This window comes from Erythrolamprus reginae, chromosome 8 (genome assembly GCF_031021105.1).
Source record: "Erythrolamprus reginae isolate rEryReg1 chromosome 8, rEryReg1.hap1, whole genome shotgun sequence".
Taxonomy (NCBI): Eukaryota; Metazoa; Chordata; class Lepidosauria; order Squamata; family Dipsadidae; genus Erythrolamprus; species Erythrolamprus reginae.
Genome location: NC_091957.1, coordinates 37,747,195 through 37,768,825, shown reverse-complemented (window position 1 = coordinate 37,768,825; position 21,631 = coordinate 37,747,195). Strand labels below are relative to the sequence as shown.

Genomic DNA, 21,631 nt, shown 5'->3' with positions numbered 1-21,631 from the left:
ACAGACAGATGAGACAAGAGAGACAGAAAAACATCACCTTTGGCTATTCTGCTATAGCAAGGGAATCAGTAGGGCAGGTAAAGACCACATCAGACGAACGGATGGATACCCCACTGAGTCCATTATTTATTTATTTATTGGATTTGTATGCCGCCCCTCTCCGTAGACTCGGGGCGGCTAACAACAGTAATAAAAAACAGCATGTAAATCAAATACTAAAACAACTAAAAAACACTTATTGTAAAACCAAACATACATACAAACAAACATACCATGCATAAATTGTAAAAGCCTAGGGGGAAAGAATATCTCAGTTCTCCCATGCCTGACGGCAGAGGTGGGTTTTAAGGAGCTTACGAAAGGCAAGGAGGGTGGGGGCAATTCTAATTTCCGGGGGGAGTTGGTTCCAGAGGGCCGGGGCCGCCACAGAGAAGGCTCTTCCCCTAGGCCCCGCCAAACGACATTGTTTTGTTGACGGGACCCGGAGAAGGCCCACTCTGTGGGACCTAACCTGTCGCTGGGATTCGTGCGGCAGAATTAGTTAGATGATGACATGCAAACCTTTAAAAAATGGTGCCCTCGGTTAGGTAGGGCTGATTTTTTTTAAAAAGCAACACTATTTTTAATATGAAAACTTAAAAAGAATATGCCAGAGAGACATGCCCTTGGCAAGAGCCATGACCTTGCCTTCGTGGCACCAGAGAGAATGCCCGAGGGGGCCAGTGCATTCAGATACAAATATAATAACCCACTGAAGCCCTTTTGATTAACCAATTAATTTATTTTTATATTCTTTTCTTGCCTACCCACTTTTACTGAGCTTATTTATAATAGCATGTTTCCATTTTCATGGCTTACTGCCTTCAGACTAAGGACAATAATTTGATAGGTAGCATATTAAAAGTAATCCTTTTTAACCAGAATGTGAGCTATATCATGAAAATGACTATCTGGTTTTTTTTGTTATGTTTTAAGTAGGTAGCATGCATATATAATCCTGCTGAAGTACATAGCTTGCTTGCAATTGCCATTTGCCAATGTAATACACATTTTTCAATAAGTTGTGGAACCTTGGGAAGACTTTTCTTCCAGAGAGGGGAGGAAGTTTCCAGTTTGAAGGTGGGGGGGAGGAGAAAGTGAAAAAACACACTGAATGGTGGAAGGGGTGGGCTGAGAGCAGAGCCTGTTTCTTAAGAACGCCACAAAGAGGAAATCCCGGGAAGGGCCCTGAGAGCCCATTTGAGGGCTACAGAGAGCCCTTGCCAAATGTATTTATGGGTCATCCAGATGATTCAATGCAGGAACAAAACCATATAATTTTATTATTTAATCATTCAAAGAAGTGGTGGGCTTCCAGGCCTTTCTGAGTTGTTCTGTGAGCCCCTCTGGTGGAGCTAGAGAATGACCACCTCTCTGGAAATCCCTCCAGAAAAGACCCCCTCACCCTGTTCTCCCCAAAGACCAAGAAAGATCCTAAGTGGAAGGGCAGGCGGCTATTCTTGGAAGGAACACCCAGTGTTGAGAGCTTTCACGGAAGCATGGAATTTTCCCAGAAAATTTAAAGAAATGATAAGCAAAAATGATTAGCAAAAGTGACAAACATTTTTCACGCTTACAACCAGGGCAGTATCCCCATGGTCCCACGATTAAAATTCAACGGACTCATATTTATGGCGGTTGCAGTGTCCCAGTGTCACATTATCCTGTTTCGTGACCAACACCAACCTTGTTTCCTCAAAAGTCTCAGTGGCCTATTGAGACTTTGCAAAAAGGCTATCAAATTCTATTTTTCCATGGAGATGATTGCGAAGTTCTCAAATCATATGACACCTTTTAATACATATAATAAATTTGCATTCAACTGCATTGCACCAAAAGTCCCCTGGCCCAGGGTAACCCTTAAATTTTGCATCCGTGATCACCTTCCTGAGTCTCATCATCCCATCACCTGCCGCCCAAGATGGCATCGGTTGAGACTTGACCCTTCCAGAAAGCCTGTGGTCCTTTTTTCCCAAGCCACGAAATGACACGAGCCCTAATTAGAGTTTTGAGCCTTCAAAGGTTCATAATTTAAATTGTGGCTCTGAACTTACTAGACTGAAGACCAATCCCCAAAGTTCCAAGCGAGACAAGAAACAGGGTCAGTGGAGCCTGCGATCTCCCAAAGGCTGAGCACTTCTGTGTGGCCAAAGGACACGAGTAGCATCATTTGGAAAAACGACCTAGTGGGTCAGGTATCACATATGTGGGCGGATTTCGCCAAAAGAACTTTTAGAGGACTGACTGGTTTTGTTTACTCAAAGTTTTGTTTACTTATGGCTATTTTAAGGCTTAAAGTTCTGTTTTCAAACATCCTCATACAATCTATTTCCCCAAAGTCCATAGCCTTCAGGGGTGCTCAGGCATTTCAGTTGGGCTGCGTTAGGTACTATGCCATATCTGCTGGCACGCGAGCCGTTGCCCTAGCTCAGCTCCAATATGCATGTGTGTGCTGGCCAGCTGATTTTTGGCTTCCAGAGAGCCTCCAGGGGGATGGGGGAGGGCGTTTTCACCCTCCCCCGGCACCAGGGAAGCCTTTGGAACCTGGGGAGGATGAAACATGAACCTACTGAACTCACCAGAAATTGGAAAACAGGCCGTTTCTGGCCTCCAGAGGGCCTCCGGGGGCAGAGGAAACTGTTTGCGCCCTCCCCAGGCATTAAATTATGGGTGTGGGCACTCGTACATGCACGATAGTGCACACCCACGCTCTTTCGGCACCCGAGGGAAAAAAGGTTTGCCATCACTGTTCTAGACAATTAAATAAAATGAAGAAGCTTTTAAAAATAAATGCTTGATCTGAAGAGGCCCAGTGCTATTGTATCTTCTTTTAAATAGCAGAGAATACTTCCAGAAAGCCGCATCAATTTTAAAGATCTGTAAAAGTATAATCTGAAATATCCTTTTTTAGTATTAAGCATTACTATTAAGTATTTGTATTAAGATAAGGCAGCTGAGTTAAATCCTGACTTAGCCATGTTTGGAGTAGATCTATTTAAATAATTGGGAGGAGTTAATGTGATTACATTTGGAGTTAGAGACGTTGGCCTGCCACAGTAAAATAGTATTATGGGAATTGGGGGGGGGGGGGTTGCATGAGAGGGAAAGTTACTAGCCACAACAAATTCCTTTCTTAGAGTTCAAGGTCATCGTTTGTTCTGCACCAGCAAATGTAAGGGGGTGATCCATGAAATCCCTGCACTTGGACTGGTCCTCGTGATGAACTTGTGGGTGTGGGGACGGGGGGGAGGGGGTGAACCTTAACTTGGGTGGGTGACTGGAAGGAAGTTAGTATCGGGATGGCTACAGTATAACCAACATGGCTCTGTTAATAAATCGAACCTTGGACGAGAGACTGGAATCTGATTTATTTCTCAGATGCTATTTGGGGCGCTGACACTTTCTGGGATTAATATACTGCCATAATGTACATTTCTCCAATTCTTTACTATTTCTATGGGCCAGACACACATGTATAGAAATGCACAGCAAACAGGGTATATCATCTGTGCTGTTTGCTCTTTGGCCAATTGCTGGGAAGCAGAGGCCTTTTTCCTTGTTTTCCTCCCCCCGAAATAAGGTGCGTCTTATACTCCAAAAATACAATTTCCATTTCTAAATCAACATTGCAGCCTCTTCCTTGGAATCAAGACAGGTGGCCTAACTTCGCTTCAGATTTGTCATGGTTTTCAGCACTATAAAATGTATATTTAATTTTACAACTTCTGCAGGTTTTTTGCAAGCACATATCCAAATCCCAAAAAGAATCTTACTCAAAAAAAGTTGATATTTATGATGTCCCCACAGTAAGAAGAAATATTTTCTGTTATTTGAAAATATATCATTTTGTTCAATAATCACATACAGCTCTGCTCTCCCTGGGACAGAAGGTAAAAATTGATTCTGGAATCTAAATTGTCATTATTCTCAATACTGTCACTGCTCAGCCTATAGAGATTCTATCTATGGTTGTGTTTATTTACTCCAGTATCCCCACAAGCAAAATCTATTCTTGCCAACCTCTTTTATTCAGTCTCTGCCATATATTGCTGGGATCTTCTGAAAGCTTAGGCAAGCTTTTGTGCACTTCTCCAATGAGTGTGAGAGAATCCTGAAAGAAGAAAAAAAATACAGTGAGAAACGCCCAATTCAGCCTATTTGCCATTACTACAGTAATCCCTCGTTTTTCGCTGGGGATGCGTTCCAAGACCACCTGTGAAAAACAAATTTCCGTGAAGTAGAGGAAATATATATTTTCATGTATTTAACAAGTATTTGGACTTTTAAAACCCACCCTTTGCATTAAACAGTCATTCTATGTTTCTCAGCTGGAACTACCTGTGATATCCTACCAGTTTCTTTAATAGAGTACAGTAGTACTGTAGAAGAATTTTATGAATTTTTAATGGATTTAAAATTTTCAATGGATTTAATGGATTTAAGCCCCCTTTGAAAACCCGTGAAGTAGCGAATCCGTGAAAGTAGTGAGGGATTACTGTACTGTTAATAAATTAGTTTGATTTTTGTACCACCTTTGTTACCTGTATAAGTAATTCATGGGGGAAGAACATAATATACCCCTTCCTCCAATTTCCCCCACAAAAACAGTCCTGTAAGGTGGGCTGGGCTGAGAGGGATTGGACTGAGTCCCCCAGGTGGCTTTTGTGCCTAAAGTGGGATGAGACCTTTTAGTCTTCGGAGGATTGACCCAAAATCAACTGATGTTGTGGTCTCCCAGGGATTGGCTGAATGTCACCTGGCTGACACTTATGACTAAGGCCGGACTAGAAGTGATGATTGGCCCAAGGTCACCGGCCACTTTTCATACCTAAAACGGGACTGTCTCCTGGTTTCTGGACCAACACCTTAACCACTGGCTGGCTAACAACTATTAACCTGTTAACAAATTAGTGGGCAGAAATTTAAAAGTCAGTGATAATGAAGACCTGGATTGTGGGGGCAATAGGTGGGCTCTGTTAAAAAGTATTGCTAGCATGTTGTAAGCCACCCTGAGTCTAAGGAGAAAGGCGGCATAAAAAAAATTGAATGAATAAATAAATAAATAAATAAATAAATAAATAAATAAATATCCCCTTTCTAGTGACACCTGGCATGTGTAACAGAAACCTGGCCTTCTCCAGGTACCGTTGACCAAAAGTGCCGGTTGGCAGGGCCACGTGGCAGGGCCTTCTCTGTGGCAGCTCCAGCTCTGTGGAATCCACTGCCCCCAGATACTCGCACTGCCCCCACCCTGCCGGCAGCCATGGGGCCGTTGAACAAGACCAACTAGCCACGGCCCAAGAAGTATAATCATTGTATTTTGGGGTCTTTTAACTGTCTTATATTACTATTGCTTTATCATGTTGTTTACCACTGTTTATATTGCTTTTATACTATATTATTTTATTACTGTACGCTGCCCAGAGTCCTCAAGGAGTAGGGTGGCTTAAAAGTCTAATAAATTAAATTAAAATTAGTTGCTAGGATACAGACAAAAAAGGGAAGTGGTTTTCATGTACACAGGTATTAATTAGGACATATCTGACTTGTAGTCCGCCCACATTATAACAAAAAAATGACATTGAGGAGGCCATCTGCTCCTAACGTCTTCCACCCTCGACCACAACACTGAAGTGTGTCTCTGCAGCAATTCCCCAAATGCCTCAGATTGCAGCTCTGAACTTGGGTGCAGCAAGGGGTGTCACAGGAACTGAAACTCAGCAATCTGGAGGCTTCTGGAAGTTTGGGGTTTTATGGGAAACTAACAACACTGAGATATTGTGGATGCTGAAAGACACTACCCAGAAGCCCGTTAGTACTTTACAGCCTTCTCTAAGCAGTTTATAAAGTCATCTTATTGCTCCCCAAATCTGGGGTCTCATTTTACCCACCTCAGAAGGATGGAAGGCTGAGTCAATCTTGAGCCAGTGAGAATCAAACTGACAAATTGTTGGCAGCCACCATGGCTCATGTAATATGTAGCATAGCATAGCAAAGTGCAGTGCAGCGCAGCATAATACAATACAACACAACACAATACTTTTGGTGCATATACTTTGCTTTTTGCTTACTTTGGTGTACATACAGTCTTCCAGTTTCTCTTGAAGCAAAGCATTGTCTAATATAGTTTTCTTTCGACGGATAAATTCAACTTTTGCAAACCCTGCTCTTTTCTTCACGCAAAAGGAGCATTGTGAAGGTTGGTGCATTTCAGTTTCTTCTATCTTAAAGGCAAAGAAAGAGAGAGTTTTTAAAAAAAATAGTTGAGGCCCCCAAAACAAAAAAATTACATCAAGTTGCTTCTGAGTATTTTCTTTATTGTTGTTTGCCTACAGACAGAATCTTGCCAGACTAAAGCAGCTATCTGCATAACTATAGATCGATTCTGTGTTTGCCCTTCTCCTGCCTACCAGACATTCCAAGCTCTGCTGCCTCTTTGCCCTCTGGGAAGCAGCCCTCCCACCTGGGCTCCAGATTACATTCCACCACAGTGTCTTCCTTACAAACAAGAGCTTGGCTAACATTTCAGAACAAAAGTTGATAAGGAGGCGAAGGCAGACTTTAAAATCAGATCTTTCTTCCAAAATGAGACAAATAAAGAAACTAATTATTATTATTTTTCCCACGAGATAGTCTTTATTTCTCTCTTGTAATAGCTTCTGTAGCCGCAATATCATAACTTTTCTTAGCCATATCTTTTGAAATTTATTTATTTTATTGATTGATTTTGTCCAATACACAATGAGGGTTTTAGTGGGTATACACGTAGTAAAATACATGATGAAAGTTATAGAGGATATAGTCATAGTAAAATATATCTAAGAAAGAATAGAAGTTATAGGAATAGAACATATCAATGAAAGAATAGAAGAAGAGATATAGGAGTAGAAGAAAGATATAGGAGATATAGGAGAGAAATTGTCATACTGCAACTCGTTCCTTCTGTCAAAAGGTATTTAAAAACTCAGCTTCTTAAAGAGAGAAAATAATGTGAAAACGTACATCAAATCTTGATTATAACAACGATGGTTTCAACTAAAACTAACAACAGAAACACTTAAGAGAGTCTTAACTGCATGTGAGAACCTAACTGTACTATGCAAAATCATGTCACAACTAACAAAAATAACTTGACAGAAAAGCTTACGTTATGCATATACATGAAACACACATGTACAACAAAGGTTCAATTTTTAGTTTGATTTTTGAAATTTTGAAAAGTCACCGTCATTTAATGACCAGAATTAAAACAAACAGGATCACCTTTTGTAGCCTTCTGACAAGGAAGTCGGGTTCACTAAACAGTGAAGGCTAATCTAGCACAGAATCTTGTAGGGAGAAAAAAAAATTATGTTGTTAACCAAGATGGTTGTTAAGTGAGTCTTGCCTCATTTTATGCCTGTTCTTGCCACAGTTGTTAAAAGAATCGCTGCAGTTAAGTTAGTCGCACGCCTGTTGAGTGAACCCGACTTCCTTGTCAGAAGGCTACGAAAGGTGATCCTGTTTGTTTTAACTCTGGTCATTAAATGAATAGCTGTAAGTGGAGGACTTCCTGTAAGTCTGTGAATAATGGCACGTAACCCCTGGCCTTTCCCCCCTCCCAGTCAGTTGGAAAAAAAGGGACTCGGTTTCAGCACCTTCTTCTTCATCATCTCCTGGAAGCTTTTCAGACGAAGCCTGTTTACTAGCTCAGAAGGGACCGCAGAGCCGCAGCCTCCCGTCTGCTGCCTCCGTGAAGCCACCGTGGGCCTCTGGTCCTTGCGGCTGTTTCCCCTCGATGGCTCCAAGATCCTGTGGGGACGGAGGTGGTGAATTCTGCTGGCACAGAAGGACTGCAGAGCCTTCCGCTCTCCTTCAGAAATCCCTGGTAGAGCTTCATGGGGGCCTGGGGGGGGGGAGGGAGCAGAACACAATATCAGACCCCATCTGGGGATGAAAAAGCTAGTGGTCTTATTTCCACTTACCAGGAATATCATTCATTCATTCATTCATTCATTCATTCATTCATTCATTAGATTTGTATGCCGCCCCTCTCCGTAGACTCGGGGTGGCTCACAACACAATAAAACAGTTCATAACAAATCTAAAAGTTTAAAATATTTTAAAAAACCCATTATTAAGCAGACATACGTACAAACATACCATACATAAATTGTATAGGCCCGGGGGAGATATCTCAGTTCCCCCATGCCTGGCGACAAAGGTGGGTTTTGAGGAGTTTATGAAAGGCAAGGAGGGTAGGGGCAGTTCTAATCTCTAGGGGGAGCTGATTCCAGAGAGTCGGGGCCGCCACAGAGAAGGCTCTTCCCCTGGGGCCCGCCAAACGACATTGTTTAGTTGACGGGACCCGTAGAAGGCCAACTCTATGGAACCTGACTGGTCGCTGGGATTCGTGCGGCAGAAGGCGGTCCCAGAGATATTCTGGTCCGATGCCATGAAGGGCTTTATAGGTCATAACCAACACTTTGAATTGTGACCGGAAATTGATCGGAAACCAATGCAGACTGCAAAGTGTTGGTGTAACATGGGCATACCTAGGTAAGCCCATGACTGCTCTCGCAGCTGCACTCTGCACGATCTGAAGTTTCCGAACACTTTTCATGGCTGTGGCTGTCACTGTGCAGATAGATTTTGACTTACGACCACAATTGAGCCCAAGATTTATGGCCTTTCATGCCAGATTGTGAAATGAACCTGGTTTGCTTGTCAGAAGGGTGCAAAAGAGGATCACATGACCCCTGGATACGGCCACCATCATAAATATGAGTCAGCTGCCAATCATCTAAATTTTGGTCATTTGACCATGGAGATGTAGCAACATTCATAAGTGTGAAAAATAGTCAGAAGTCCCATTGTAAACCTTTGCTGAAACGTGCACTGGCATTACTATACAGTGATCTCTCGGTTAGCGCGGGGGTTACGTTCCAAGACCTCCCGCGCTAACCGATTTCCGCGTTATACTGGATGCGGAAGTAAAAACCACCATCTGCGCATGTGCGCCATTTTTTTCATGGCCGCACATGCGCAGATGGTGGAGTTTGCGTGTGGGCGGCGGGGAAGACCAAGGGAAGGTTCCTTCAGCCGCCCAACAGCTGATCTGCTCCGCAGCGCGGAAGCAGCGAGGAGCCGAAGATGGGGTAAAGGCAAAGGGGAAACCCCATCTTCGGCTCCTCACTGCTGCCGCGCTGCGGAGCGGATCAGGTGTTGGGCGGCTGAAGGAACCTTCCCTTGGTCTTCCCGCCGCCCAGGCAAAGGGGAAACCCCAAGATCGCTTGCCGCTTGCCGCTTTGCAGCTTGGAGCCTTGCTTCGCCTCCTTCGCTGCAATAGGCAAGCGGCAAGCGATCTTGAGAAAGAGAGAGAAAGGAGGTCGACTTGCCGGTCCACGCCCCCCTGGATGAACAGCCTCGCATGGCCCCAGCGCCGGGCTCCGCTGTTGCTTCCGCCCCCATTCGGCTCTGCAGCTGAGAGGCCTTCCCGGCAGAGCCCTCCCCAACAGCTCCCGCCGCCAGCGCAAAAAAGAAAAGAAAAAAAAATCCCCAAAAGAGGCAGGCACAAAGCGGGGGCACAAGGGGAGCTGCCCGGCAGAGGTTGCTTTTTTTCTTCTCGTGGGCAAGTGGAGGGGGGGAGAGAGAAGGGAGGAAGAGAGTGTGAGAGAGGAAGAAAGAGAGAGAGAAATGATAGAAAAAAGGGGAGAAAAAAGAGAAATGAGAAAATGATTGAAGCATAGTGACAGGAAAGAAAGAGAAAGAGACAGAGAAGTGACTCTTGGTGATGACGTATGACGTCATCGGGTGGGAAAAACCGTGGTATAGCAAAAAAACCGTGGAGTATTTTTTAATTAATATTTTGTGAAAAACCGTGTTGTAGCGTTTCGCACTAATCGAGACCGTGCTAATCGAGGGATCACTGTATATCCATCCTAAGATAAAATACAGAAAATAGTATAAGGGCAGACTAGATGGACCATGAGGTCTTTTTCTGCCGTCAGACGTCTATGTTTCTTCTACTTATGGAATGGTGCATTTGGACTCAGCAATGTTTACAACAATTAAGGACAAAACAGGAAATTACTTCAACAGCATAAAACAATAACCTCTTTGCCCAAAAGGAATTCTTTATTCTTCTTTTGGAAGAATCAAAAGGATTTGATTGCAGATCATAAAGAGGAAAGAGAAAGACAGTAAACCATGTCAGAGAAATCACCCACGACGCAGGTGCCGGAGCAGTTTCAGTCAAAGGCTTCCTTTTCCTTTTTACTCAAATGCTTCTAGCTTAAACAGCACCGATCAGAAGGGTTTAGAAACTCAGCTTTTTAAATTAGTCCGAATACAGCAAGGTGGGACCTCCCTCCCTTTGCCCCTTCAGATGGCTGACCATCCTACTTTTGAGGGCCCGCAAGACTTCCTTCAAATCTTTTCATCAAACTCCTTGGTGGAGGAAGGCCAGACCATAGAGAAGCAACGGGAAAGTTTGGACTACTTTGGAAACTGTTTCCAGACTCTGGAACTACCCAAGAAAGATGCTTCAAAACAGTGTTTTTCAATCCATTCTAGCTGGGGAATTCTGGGAGTTGAAGTCTACACATCAAGTGGCCGAGGCTGAGCAGCAATGAGATGGAGATCAAATGGGAGGTGCCAGCGACCCTCTCAGCTTTTCACTTTGGAAGCTCTCAAGGCTTCCTGTGTTAACAAAATGGTCAAAGTAAAATACAGGGAATGCTTATGAAACTGGATCTGCATTTCAGCCAAGCAGTGGTAGGAAAGGGGCAGGGCCCAATTAAGGCCCCCTCAGGCCCTGGGCACAGCACAGCAATTGTACCTCTCGGCTCTTCCACTGCTCCACTGACAAGGCCTTATGTCCAAGAGGAAATAAGTGATTCAAAATTCAGTGTTATTCCAGGCCATTGAGCCTCTACAGCTATATTAAATGTAAACTTTTTAAAAATGTATGTTTAACATCAAATCTCAATAAGCAATTTAAGCAAATTATTTACTTATAAACTAGGGCAATAGGGAAAAACAATTTTTCATAACTTTTTAATGCCTTTTTAAATAAAACTGTTATCTTCGGAGAGGGGCGGCATACAAATCCAAATAATAAATAAATAAATAAATAAAATGCAAATGCAAAAAAATATTGAAAACTAAAGCCAGTAGTGGTAGTGGAAGAATTCAGGGAATGCTAAATTGGGGCTGTGGGGAAACGCTGATGTGCCCCTGATTCCTTCAGTGCCTGGGCACGAGCTTATTTTGCTTACTAGTCACTTGGGGTAGTGGTTAATGTGCTGGTCTAGAAACTGGGAGACTGAGTTCTAGTTTTAGGCATAAAAGCCAGCTAGATGACTTTGGGCCACTCACCAAGGGGGTAGTGAGTTCTAGTCTTGCCTTAGGCATGGAAACTGCATAGGTGACTTTGGACCGATCACTAGAACGTACTGAGTTCTAATCCCACTTTAGCCATGAACATCATTTGGGTGACTCTGGGCCAATCACCAGGGGACTGGAAGTTATACTGTCATTTTAAGCATGAAAGCCAGCTGGGTGACTCTGGACCAGTACCGTAATTCTCTCTCAACCCAACACACTTTGCAGGGTTGTTATCGGGAAGGAGGAGGAAGGCATTATTAGATATTTCACTGTCTTGAATTATTTACAAAGTAATAAGGTCAAGATTTTTTTAAAAATGAATAAATACATAAATCCAGGACTGGGTAGGAGAGCTGAATCCATACCATTTATCTGAGTGACTTGAACAGTATTATTCTTGGCTTGAAAGTCAGCTGGTGCACAAATTGTATAACAACATAAAACAATGTTAACCTCTCTTTAAGGACATCAAATTCCTAATAGAAGAATGGTTTTTAGGCAGCCACCTCTCTCCAGGTATCCAGGGCCAGAGAAAATTATTAACAAATCAGTAAATGACAACTGAATAAAAGTGAAAAGAAATGCAATAAGTGTAATGGACTTCTTTTTCACGGGAAATAATTTTAATGTAACCTGCAACTTCCCAACTGAACATTTCAGACATTGAAGTGTTCAGTGCAAGGAAGACAAGCCAGAATCTCACATTATCAAATGCACTTGGTGTCTGAAACACGGCTTTTGCTTTTAAGTCTGAGCTCTTCCACACCCTGGATTATCTGTATTTAGAATGGATCTGATAAATAGATGGCTTTATCTGGTCTTTAATGGTTTTGTAGTGGCTTGAAATAACCTAGAATCAGAGAAGGGGGATGTATTCTCTCTTGAGCGCCCTTTTTGTGGCCCTGTTGTTAATTTGGGGGCCAGGGTTGGGGCAATGATGGAGCTGAGCGTTTAATGCCCAGATGCCCTTCCTGACACCTATGCAGAGTTTGCAGCAGATTTTTTTCCTTTCCACCCTAGAAACACCTGCCATTACCTAGGATCGACCTATACCTTCCAATCACCCAAGTGGGAGGTGAGTGTCTTCACCACTAGGCTAGAAACTATGATTTGTGAAATAAGCCATAATGATCCAGTTTTACTTAGCATCTTAGAACAAGAGTTTTTTTTAAATGGGGTCACACAATTTATGAGGATAAAATCTCAATAAGGAAAAAGCTGAGCAAACAACCCCCTTTTGTTAATGTAAGTTTGCTTTTTAGTTCATTCTTAATAGCATTTACAGGAGGAGGAATACTTCAAAGCAGATAAATTTAGACTTTTTCTTAAGCTTACTGGGTAGGTCTTAATTGTCCTGCAGCTAATCTGCAATTATGCACTTAAACAATTAAGCTGTTCTCCCTACTTCTTTCAAAGAGATAAAGAAAATTGTAAAAGACTCCAAAAGCATATTAAATTCAACAGATACATTTTTAGACAGTGGCACATCAAAGGAATTGCTATATTGTTCTATTCATTTTAAGATGCAACTAGTGTAATTAAGGACACTTGGTTGACTTAAATGTACATTATCTCACAAGAAATATATGCTACGGATTTAGGAAACCACGCTAAAACTTTTTTTTTAAAGAGTTCCCTTTGCCTAGCTGTTAGAAAGCATTTTAGAAATAGAAACCATTTGTGGAAAAATGGATGATGATAAGAGAATTAATCCTAACCTTAGGAAGGTGCTATTACAATTACAATTAATAACCTAGTCATTATATGTTGCATTAATTGCTGAGCTCTCATTCCTGTTATGTCAGAGCTAAATTATCTTTTAGGGCCAATAAGCACAGTCACAGGCTCACCTGCATTTTCATAAAATGATTGCCACAGGGCTTATGAATAGCCCCAAAATATTGCTACCTCCCTGATTGATTTGTTTAACCAATCCCTTTTAACAGATGTTCCTGAAGAATGGAGAATGGCCAGTGTTGTGCCTATCCACAAGAAGGGCAGTAGAGAAGAGACTAGTAACTACAGGCCAGTTAGCTTAAAATGATGGAGACTCTACTCAAAAAGAAGATAAATCAGCACCTAAAAACCAATACCGGTAACTTATTGGACCCAAACCAGCATGGCTTTACTGAGGGCAAATCATCTCAGACTAATCTCATTGATTTCTTTGACTATGTCACAAAGGTGTTGGATGAAGGTGGTGCCGTGGATATTGCCTATCTGGACTTCAGCAAAGCCTTTGATACGGTTCCACATAAAGAGCTGATAGATAAATTAGAGAAGATTGGACTTAATCTCTGGATAGTTCAGTGGATTTGCAGCTAGCTGAAGCGTAGATATCAGAGGGTTGTTGTTAATGGCGAGTATTCTGAGTAGAGCCTGGTTATAACCGGTGTGCCACAAGGGTCTGTTCTGGGTCCTATTCTTTTTAATATCTTTGTGAGTGACATAGGGGAAGGTTTGGTAGGGAAGGTTTGCCTATTTGCTGATGACTCGATGACGTGATCAAAACATTTAAAGATGTGAAAGGGTTAAATACAGTAAGTGTTTTAATAGGAAAGTGAACACAAGAGCAAGGGGGCACAATCTGAGGTTAGTTGGGGGAAAGATTAGAAGTAACGTGAGAAAATATTATTTTACTGAAAGAGTAGCAGATGCTTGGAACAAACTTCCAGCAGACGTGGTTGGCAAATCCACAGTCACTGAATTGAAACATGCCTGGGATAAGCTATGACCATCCTAAGATAAAATACAGGAAATAGTATAAGGGCAGACTAGATGGACCAGGAGATCTTTTTCTGCTGTCAATCATGTTTCTAATATCCAAACTGAGGAACCGTTTTGTGCCCCCTCTGTAAACCATCAGGTTAGAATTTCTTAAGCTTATCTTTGGAGATTGTTCTGGACAACAGAACTTTTTCAAAATGCAGTTCACAATTATTACTTTCTAGTGCTAATGCCAAGGTGCTAGCATTCATTCAAATACTAGAAAATCTGTTGGGTCATCATTTCAGAGATATTTCCTTACCTAAAAAAGAGAAGCAGAATGACCACAGGTAGGCCATCAAGGGGAAAAAAAACCCACTCACAGGGAAGCAGCTTCTGGCTTATACTACAACCAATTTTGGTCACCATACTTCAAAAAAGATGTTAAGACTTTGGAAAAAGTTCAGAGAAGAGCAACTAAGATCAAAGGCCTGGACAGGAGGCTAAACCATATGAGGGATAGCTGCAGGCTTTGGGTCTGGCTAGTTTAAAGAAAAGGAGAATTAGGGGTGACATGGTTGTAGTATTCCAGTATTTGAGGGGCTGCCATAAAGAAGAGAGGAGCAAATTCTTCTCCAAAGCAGCAGAGGGCAGGGCAAGAAATAATGCCTGGGAACTAATCAAAGAGAGAAGCAACTTGGAATTGAGGAGAAACAGTGAGGACAATTAACCAGTGGAACAGCTTACTTTCAGAAATCCATCACTGGAGGTTTTTAAGAAGAGTCCAGAGAGTCACTTATCTGAAAGGGTATAGGGCAGTGATGGCGAACCTTTTTTTCCTTGGGTGCTAAAAGAGAGTGTGTGCGTGCTATCGCACATGTGCGAGTGCCCACACCTATAATTCAATGCCTGAGGAGGGCGAAAACAGTTTCCCCCGCTCTCCAGAGGACTTCTGGAGGCCAGAAACAGCCTGTTTCCTAACTTCTGGTTGGCCCAGTAAGCTTGTGTTTCACCCTCCCCAGGCTCCAAAGGTTTCCATGGAGCTGGGGGCGGATAAAAATGCCCTCCCCACCCCCCCAGGCTCTCTGGAAGCCAGCCAAAAATGCCCACCCAGTCTCTGTGCAAGCCAAAAGTCAGCTGGCTGGCACACACATGCACATTGGAGCTGAGCTAAGACAACAGCTCGCGTGCTACCTGTGGGACCTGTGCCATAGGTTTGCCATCACTGGTATAGATTCGCCCACGTTTCTACAACACTCCATGGCCTGCATTGGCTACCGATCAGTTTCCAGTCACAATTCAAAGTGTTGGTTATGACCTTTAAAGCCCTACATGGCATTGGACCAGAATACCTCCGGAATCGCCTGCTACCGCATGAATCCCAGCGACCAATAAGGTCCCACAGAGTTGGCCTTCTCCGGGTCCCGTCGACTAAACAATGTCGTCTGGCGGGCCCCAGAGGAAGAGCCTTCTCTGTGGCAGCCCTGGCCCTCTGGAATCAACTCCCCCCGGAGATTAGAACTGCCCCCACCCTCCTTGTCTTTTGTAAACTACTCAAGACCCACCTATACCGCCAGGCATGGGGGAGTTGAGACACCTTTCCCCCAGGCTCTTTCACTATAATATTGTTTTTATCATTGTTGTAAGCCGGCCCGAGTCTTCGGAGAGGGGCGGCATAGAAATCTAATAAATAAATACCGTAAATAAATAAATAGGGTCTCCTGCTTAAGAAGGGTGCTGGACTGAAGACCTCCAAGGTCCCTTCCAGCTCTATTCTATTCCAAAGTATTCTAATTGCATTTAGTTTTGATAGGCTTACCATATCTATATATTAAAAATTGAAAAATGGGAGAATGACCCAAATTCTGACATGATAGTATCACTACACTGTAATGGCACTCACCATTACTATGAGTAAGGCTAAGAAGTTTCAGACCTGAAAGTTGACTTACCAGTATCTGGTTCTATGGAAGGTTTGGGTCTCTCGGTGATAGTTGTTCCTTTGACTTTCAGAAGATGGATCCATTTTCTAGTTAAAGACTCTCCCACAAATGCAGAATCTAACAATTCTAACAGGGAGGGAAGGAGGGTGGAAGAAACACAGAGATCACCCAAATGACAAATGGATTCATACAAGCAAAACTCATGCATGATGTATAATCTAAATGCCTCAGACACCCATAAAAGATGTGTGAAGTGGTTTAATTCACAAGCATGGGCTAGCCCTCTTAAAAAACTTATACCATCCTTGATAACTTTAACCTTCAGAGATTTTTTGCTCTGTTCCCAATTACGCTAATCCAAAGCACGGCTTCTTTAACTATTCAACCCAAAGTTGGCAGGTTTCTTTTTTGCCTAACCTCCTCCCCATTTTTGTAGCTCTGCCTCCCCTCTTCCCACTTGGGGGGCTGTGGGAGGAGCAGAGATGAATCCTGAGGATCCCCACAAACCTTCGTCCTTTGGGCATGAGGACTGCCGGGCGCTCCGGGTCAGCTCAGAGGCCGCTGGCTCCTTCAGCTCCTCCGACGAGTCATAGGATTCAAACGAGGCGTCCTCGTACTGCCTCTCCCCCTCCTCCTCCTCCTCTTCCTCAGTCACGGAGGGGGTCAACACGTCCTGCTTTGAGTGGTCGGGAAGAGACATGCCGCGGTCTCCGCAACAGACGGCCCCGACTCCTCTCCCCAGCTGGGCATCACACCCTTTAACTAAAAATAACCAGGGCAGAATTAATTACAGACGTAGAACTGGATGGGATTAAAATAACAACCAACCTGTCCACTAACCGTTCCCAAGAGACTAGAGCAATTTTGGAGCAAATTATCTAAAAACCAGCAACAGGAATGGCACAGCCCCCCCAAATTTAAAACCAGCATCCAACGCCCGAGAGGGACAATAATATAACCCTTGCTGTCTTTCATGACATGGTCAAATGACTAAACCAAAACAGTTTCCTTTCTTTCCTTTAAATTATTCAGTAAAATTCCAAATGTCTAGCGGCCATTTCAGTCTTCAGGGCAAAAACAAAAAAAGGTGGGGGATTTTTGTGACACCTCAAGGACCACAACTGCACTACTATAATTGTCTTGCCTTAGGTGTGAAGCCAACGGGATGACCTTGTGCCAGTCACTTTCTCTTAGCTCCAGAAAGAAGGCAATGGCAAACTACATTTGAAAAATCTTGCCAAGAAAATGGCAGGGTCTTCTCCAAGCAGTGTCCAAGTATTAGACATTTGAACAGAAAAATCTGTCTTTCTCTCTCTCTCTCTCTCTCTCTCACACACACACAAAGAGAGAGAGAGTTTGACATAATAGACAAGGCTCCAAGCTAGAAACCAGGAAGACGCAAGTTGGAGTTCTGCCTTAAGGATGAAGCTGGGTCACCTTGCGCCAGCCATTTCTTTTTATTTTATTTTTTAAAAATAATATTTATTGAATATATACATTAAAAAAGGACATATAATGCAGAATATAACAATAATATGTACAAAAAAGAGAAAAGAGAAAGAATTAGAAAAGAGAAAAGATTAGAAATTAAAAAAATAACATTGGAAAAGTAAAGAGAGGGAGATTAGAGGGAGAGAGAGAGAAATGATATGTCAACTATGTAGATGACATTTCAATCACATATGACCTATATGGGCCAGCCGTTTCATGTCAGCCCTGAATAGCAGGTAATGGCAAACCACATGAGAAAAACCTTGTCAAGAAAACTGCAGGGACTTTTCTAGACAGTCTCCAAGTATCGGGCAGAAGTGAACAGAAATCTATTAGTGATAGAGGGAGTTGAAACTGCAGGATCTTTGGGTAAGAGTGATGTCATACTAGAATTCAACATAACACAAACAATTAAACACAATGATACCAAAGTCTTACATTTTAAAAGACCTGATTTCAATAAACACAGAGAGAACTTGGACGAAAATCCTAAAGGAGAAAACAATTCAAGAATCTTGGTAAATTGAAAAATATGATCATAAAAGCCCAGACCAGCATAGAAAGATAAACAAGAAATACAAGAAGAAACCAGCATGGCTGCACAAAGACCTCTCTGACAAATTAAAAGACAAAAAGGACAAATATAAGAAAGAGAGACACATAACTAATGCAGAATATCAGCAGATAGCCAGAATCTGCAAAGATGAAGTCAGGAAAGCAAAGGTTCAGAATGAACAAAGACTTGCAACAAAAGTCAAAGATAATTTTAAAAAGTTTCTTCCAAGATATAAATAACAAGAAAAAAAATCAAGGAAACAGTTGGTCCACTAAAGAGATAAGATGGCAAGGAAGAAACAAGCAACAAAGAAAATGCAGAGCTGCTTAACTCATTCTTTGCACTAGAGCCCAATGTACCAGGAACATACGGTAACTGTAAAAGACGGACTGGAAATGAAAGTTAAAATAAACACACACACACAAAAAAATAGTAGGAGAACTGATCTTGACAAATACAAATCACTGGGACCTGATGGACTACATCTCAGGGTTCTAAAGGAGCTGGCAGATGTCATCTCAGAACCCCTGTATTATATCTTTCAAAAATCCTGGAACACCGAAGAACTACTAGAGGACTGCAAAAGAGCTCCTCTTCAAAAAACGGGAGGGGGGGGCAGACCCAGGAAACTGCAGCCCAGTCAGCCTAACATCAATACCCAGGAAGATACTACAAAAGAAATTAAAAATTCCCCAAGTCCTACGGGATTGGGCGGCTTAGACGTCAAATAGACAGACAGACAGATCTGCCGATACCTAGAAACAAGGAATGTAATAAACAAGCAGCCAGCATGGGTTTGTGAAAAACAGATCACGTCAAACTAATCTTATTTCGTTCTTCAACAGAATAACTACATTAGTAGAATAGCAAAATACTGTAGGCATAATATACTTACACTTCATCAAGGCATATTCAACATTGTAGACCACAACCTACTTCTTCATAAGCTAGAAAAAAGTGGGATAGACAGCTTCACCACCAGATGGATTCACAACTGGCTGATTATGGATTGTGACTATGATTATGACCTATGGCCTGTCATTTACCAATTCCTACCCTCAAAACGTCACTAAACAGCAATGCACTCTAAGACAACTAGACAGAAGAACAGTTTTTCCCCAAATGCCATCACTCTGCTAAACAATTCCCTCAACACAAAGTCTGCACTACTATTACTACTAGTTTTTCTCATCATTCCTATCACCCATCTCCTTCTACTTAGGACTGTATGACTATAACTTGTTGCTTGTATCCTTAAGATTTTTATTAATATTGATTGTTTCCTGATTGCTTATTTGACACTTATGACAATCATTAAGTGTTATACCTCATGATGGTAGACTTTAGGAGAAACCTTTCCACCTCTCACAATACTAGACAACACAGTATCAACAGTAGAGACCTTCAAATTTCTAGGTTCTATCATATCTCAAGACCTAAAATGGTCACCTAACATCAAAAACATCATCAAAAAAGCACAACAAAGAACATTCTTCCTGCGCCAGCTCAGGAAGCTCAAACTGCCCAAGGAGCTGCTGATACAGTTCTACAGAGGAATCACTGAGTCTGTCATCTGCACCTCCATAACAGTCTGCTTTGGTGCTGCAACCCAACAGGACCGACACAGACTTCAGAGGATAATCAGAACTGCAGAAAAAACAATGGCTGCCAACCTGCCTTCCATTGAAGACCTGTATACTGCACGAGTCAAAAAGAGAGCGGGGGAAATATTTACTAACCCCTCGCATCCTGGACACAAATTGTTTCAACTCTTACCCTCAAAACATCGCTACAGAGCACTGTACACCAAGACAACTAGACACAAGAACAGTTTTTCCCCGAACGCCATCACTCTACTAAACAAATAATTCCCTCAACACTGTCAGACTTTTTACTAAATCTGCACTTCTATTTCTACTCGTTTTTCTCATCATTCCTATCATCCTTTTCCTCCCATTTAGGATTGTATGACTGTAACTTGTTGCTTGTATCCTAAGGTTTTTATTAATATTGATTGATTCTTCATTGCTTATTTGACCCCTATGGCAATCATTAAGTGTTGTACCACATGATTCTTGACAAATGCATCTTTTTCTTTTATGTACAGAGAGCATATGCACCAAGACAAATTCCTTGTGTGTCCAATCACATTTGGCCAATAAAATTCTATTCTATCTTATGATTCTTGACAAATGTATCTTTTCTTTTATGTACACTGAAAGAATCTGCACCAAAGACAAATTCTTTGTGTGTCCAATCAATAAAGAATTCTATTCTATTCTTATTCTATTATATTCCATTCACTTTCATTATTCCTTTTCCATTCCCATTCCCCATTTCTATCCCATCCCCATTCCATTTGCATTCTATTCCTATTCCATTCCATTCCACTCTAATTCAGGCCCGCACAATCCTGGGGTCACACGATCACCATTTGTAACCTTCCTAGTTGGCTTCCAACTAGCAAATCAATGGAGGAAGCCAGATTCATATAATGACCATATGATTCACATAACAATTGCATTGATTCAGTCAACAACTATAGCAAAAAGGGCCACACCATGGGACAAAACTCACTGAACCACTTTCTTGTTTAATAATGGAAATGTAGTGCTCAGCTATGTCATAAGCTGAAGACTGACTCTATTTTGTATTCTGAGAGGGCCTTGTGGCTATTCAATACACTATTACTGTGAAGATGACTTACCTCTTGATCAACCATGAACAAGTGGAAAGAAGCCAACTCAAAATGATCATTTATGGTACACACATTTTTCAAGTGTGCAAAATTAAGATTAATCGCAGTTTAGGGCTTGCAAACAATGCTAAAATGGAACTGTTCCAAAATTTCTGACCTTGTGCAGAGGTTACGCTGAAGGATATAACAAAGGAGAAAAGAACAAGCCGAAGACTCACTTTCTTGTCCTTGTTGTTCAGGCTTGCTGGCAAACTGATCCAACACTAAGGACTAAAAGGCTGTGCATGGTGTATATTGTTGTTGTGAGCTGCTCAGAGTCTTCGGAGAGGGACGGCATACAAATCTAATTAATAATAATAATAATAATAATAATAATAATAATAATAATAATAATAATAATAATATAGGACCTACAGATAACTTCAGTGATAGGCAAAGGGGCAGCCCATGGTCTTGTCCAGGGTTTCTCCACCTTGGCAACTTGAAGATGGGTGGAGTTCCACTCCCAGAATTCCCCAGCCAGCATGAGGTTCTGGGGAGCTGAAATCCAGCCATCTTCAAAGTGCCCGGGGGGGGGGGGGGCATACTGTCGTCTTAGAGTGAGCAAGCTCCCCCAAAATCATGGGGAAAATTGGGGAGGTACCCTGGTGCGAGAGTCTCTGGTACAAATCCCCTCTCAGCCCTGGAATCTCATGGGAGCCTTTTGGGGGATTGTCGCTCAGCCTGGCCTACCTCGCAGGGGGGTTGTTGCACATAGAGAGGCCCGCTCGGGTCCCTGGGGAAATGGCGGCAAATGCAGAGCCAATCATTCCCCCAGAGACTGTCATTCTC

The 21,631-nt window shown here is 42.3% G+C and overlaps 1 protein-coding gene across 1 annotated transcript in view; it reads right to left on the bottom strand.

The window, feature by feature from the left end:
- Positions 1–16,805, bottom strand: part of C8H8orf48 (chromosome 8 C8orf48 homolog) — a 64,567-nt gene extending 47,762 nt beyond the window's left edge. Inside the window, 6 exon segments of the mRNA XM_070759688.1 lie at positions 4,060–4,150; positions 6,111–6,263; positions 7,677–7,924; positions 16,065–16,181; positions 16,563–16,760; positions 16,763–16,805. Of these exon segments, the coding sequence (XP_070615789.1) occupies positions 4,060–4,150; positions 6,111–6,263; positions 7,677–7,924; positions 16,065–16,181; positions 16,563–16,760; positions 16,763–16,805 (850 nt within the window).
- Between the last annotated feature and the right edge of the window lie 4,826 nt (positions 16,806–21,631).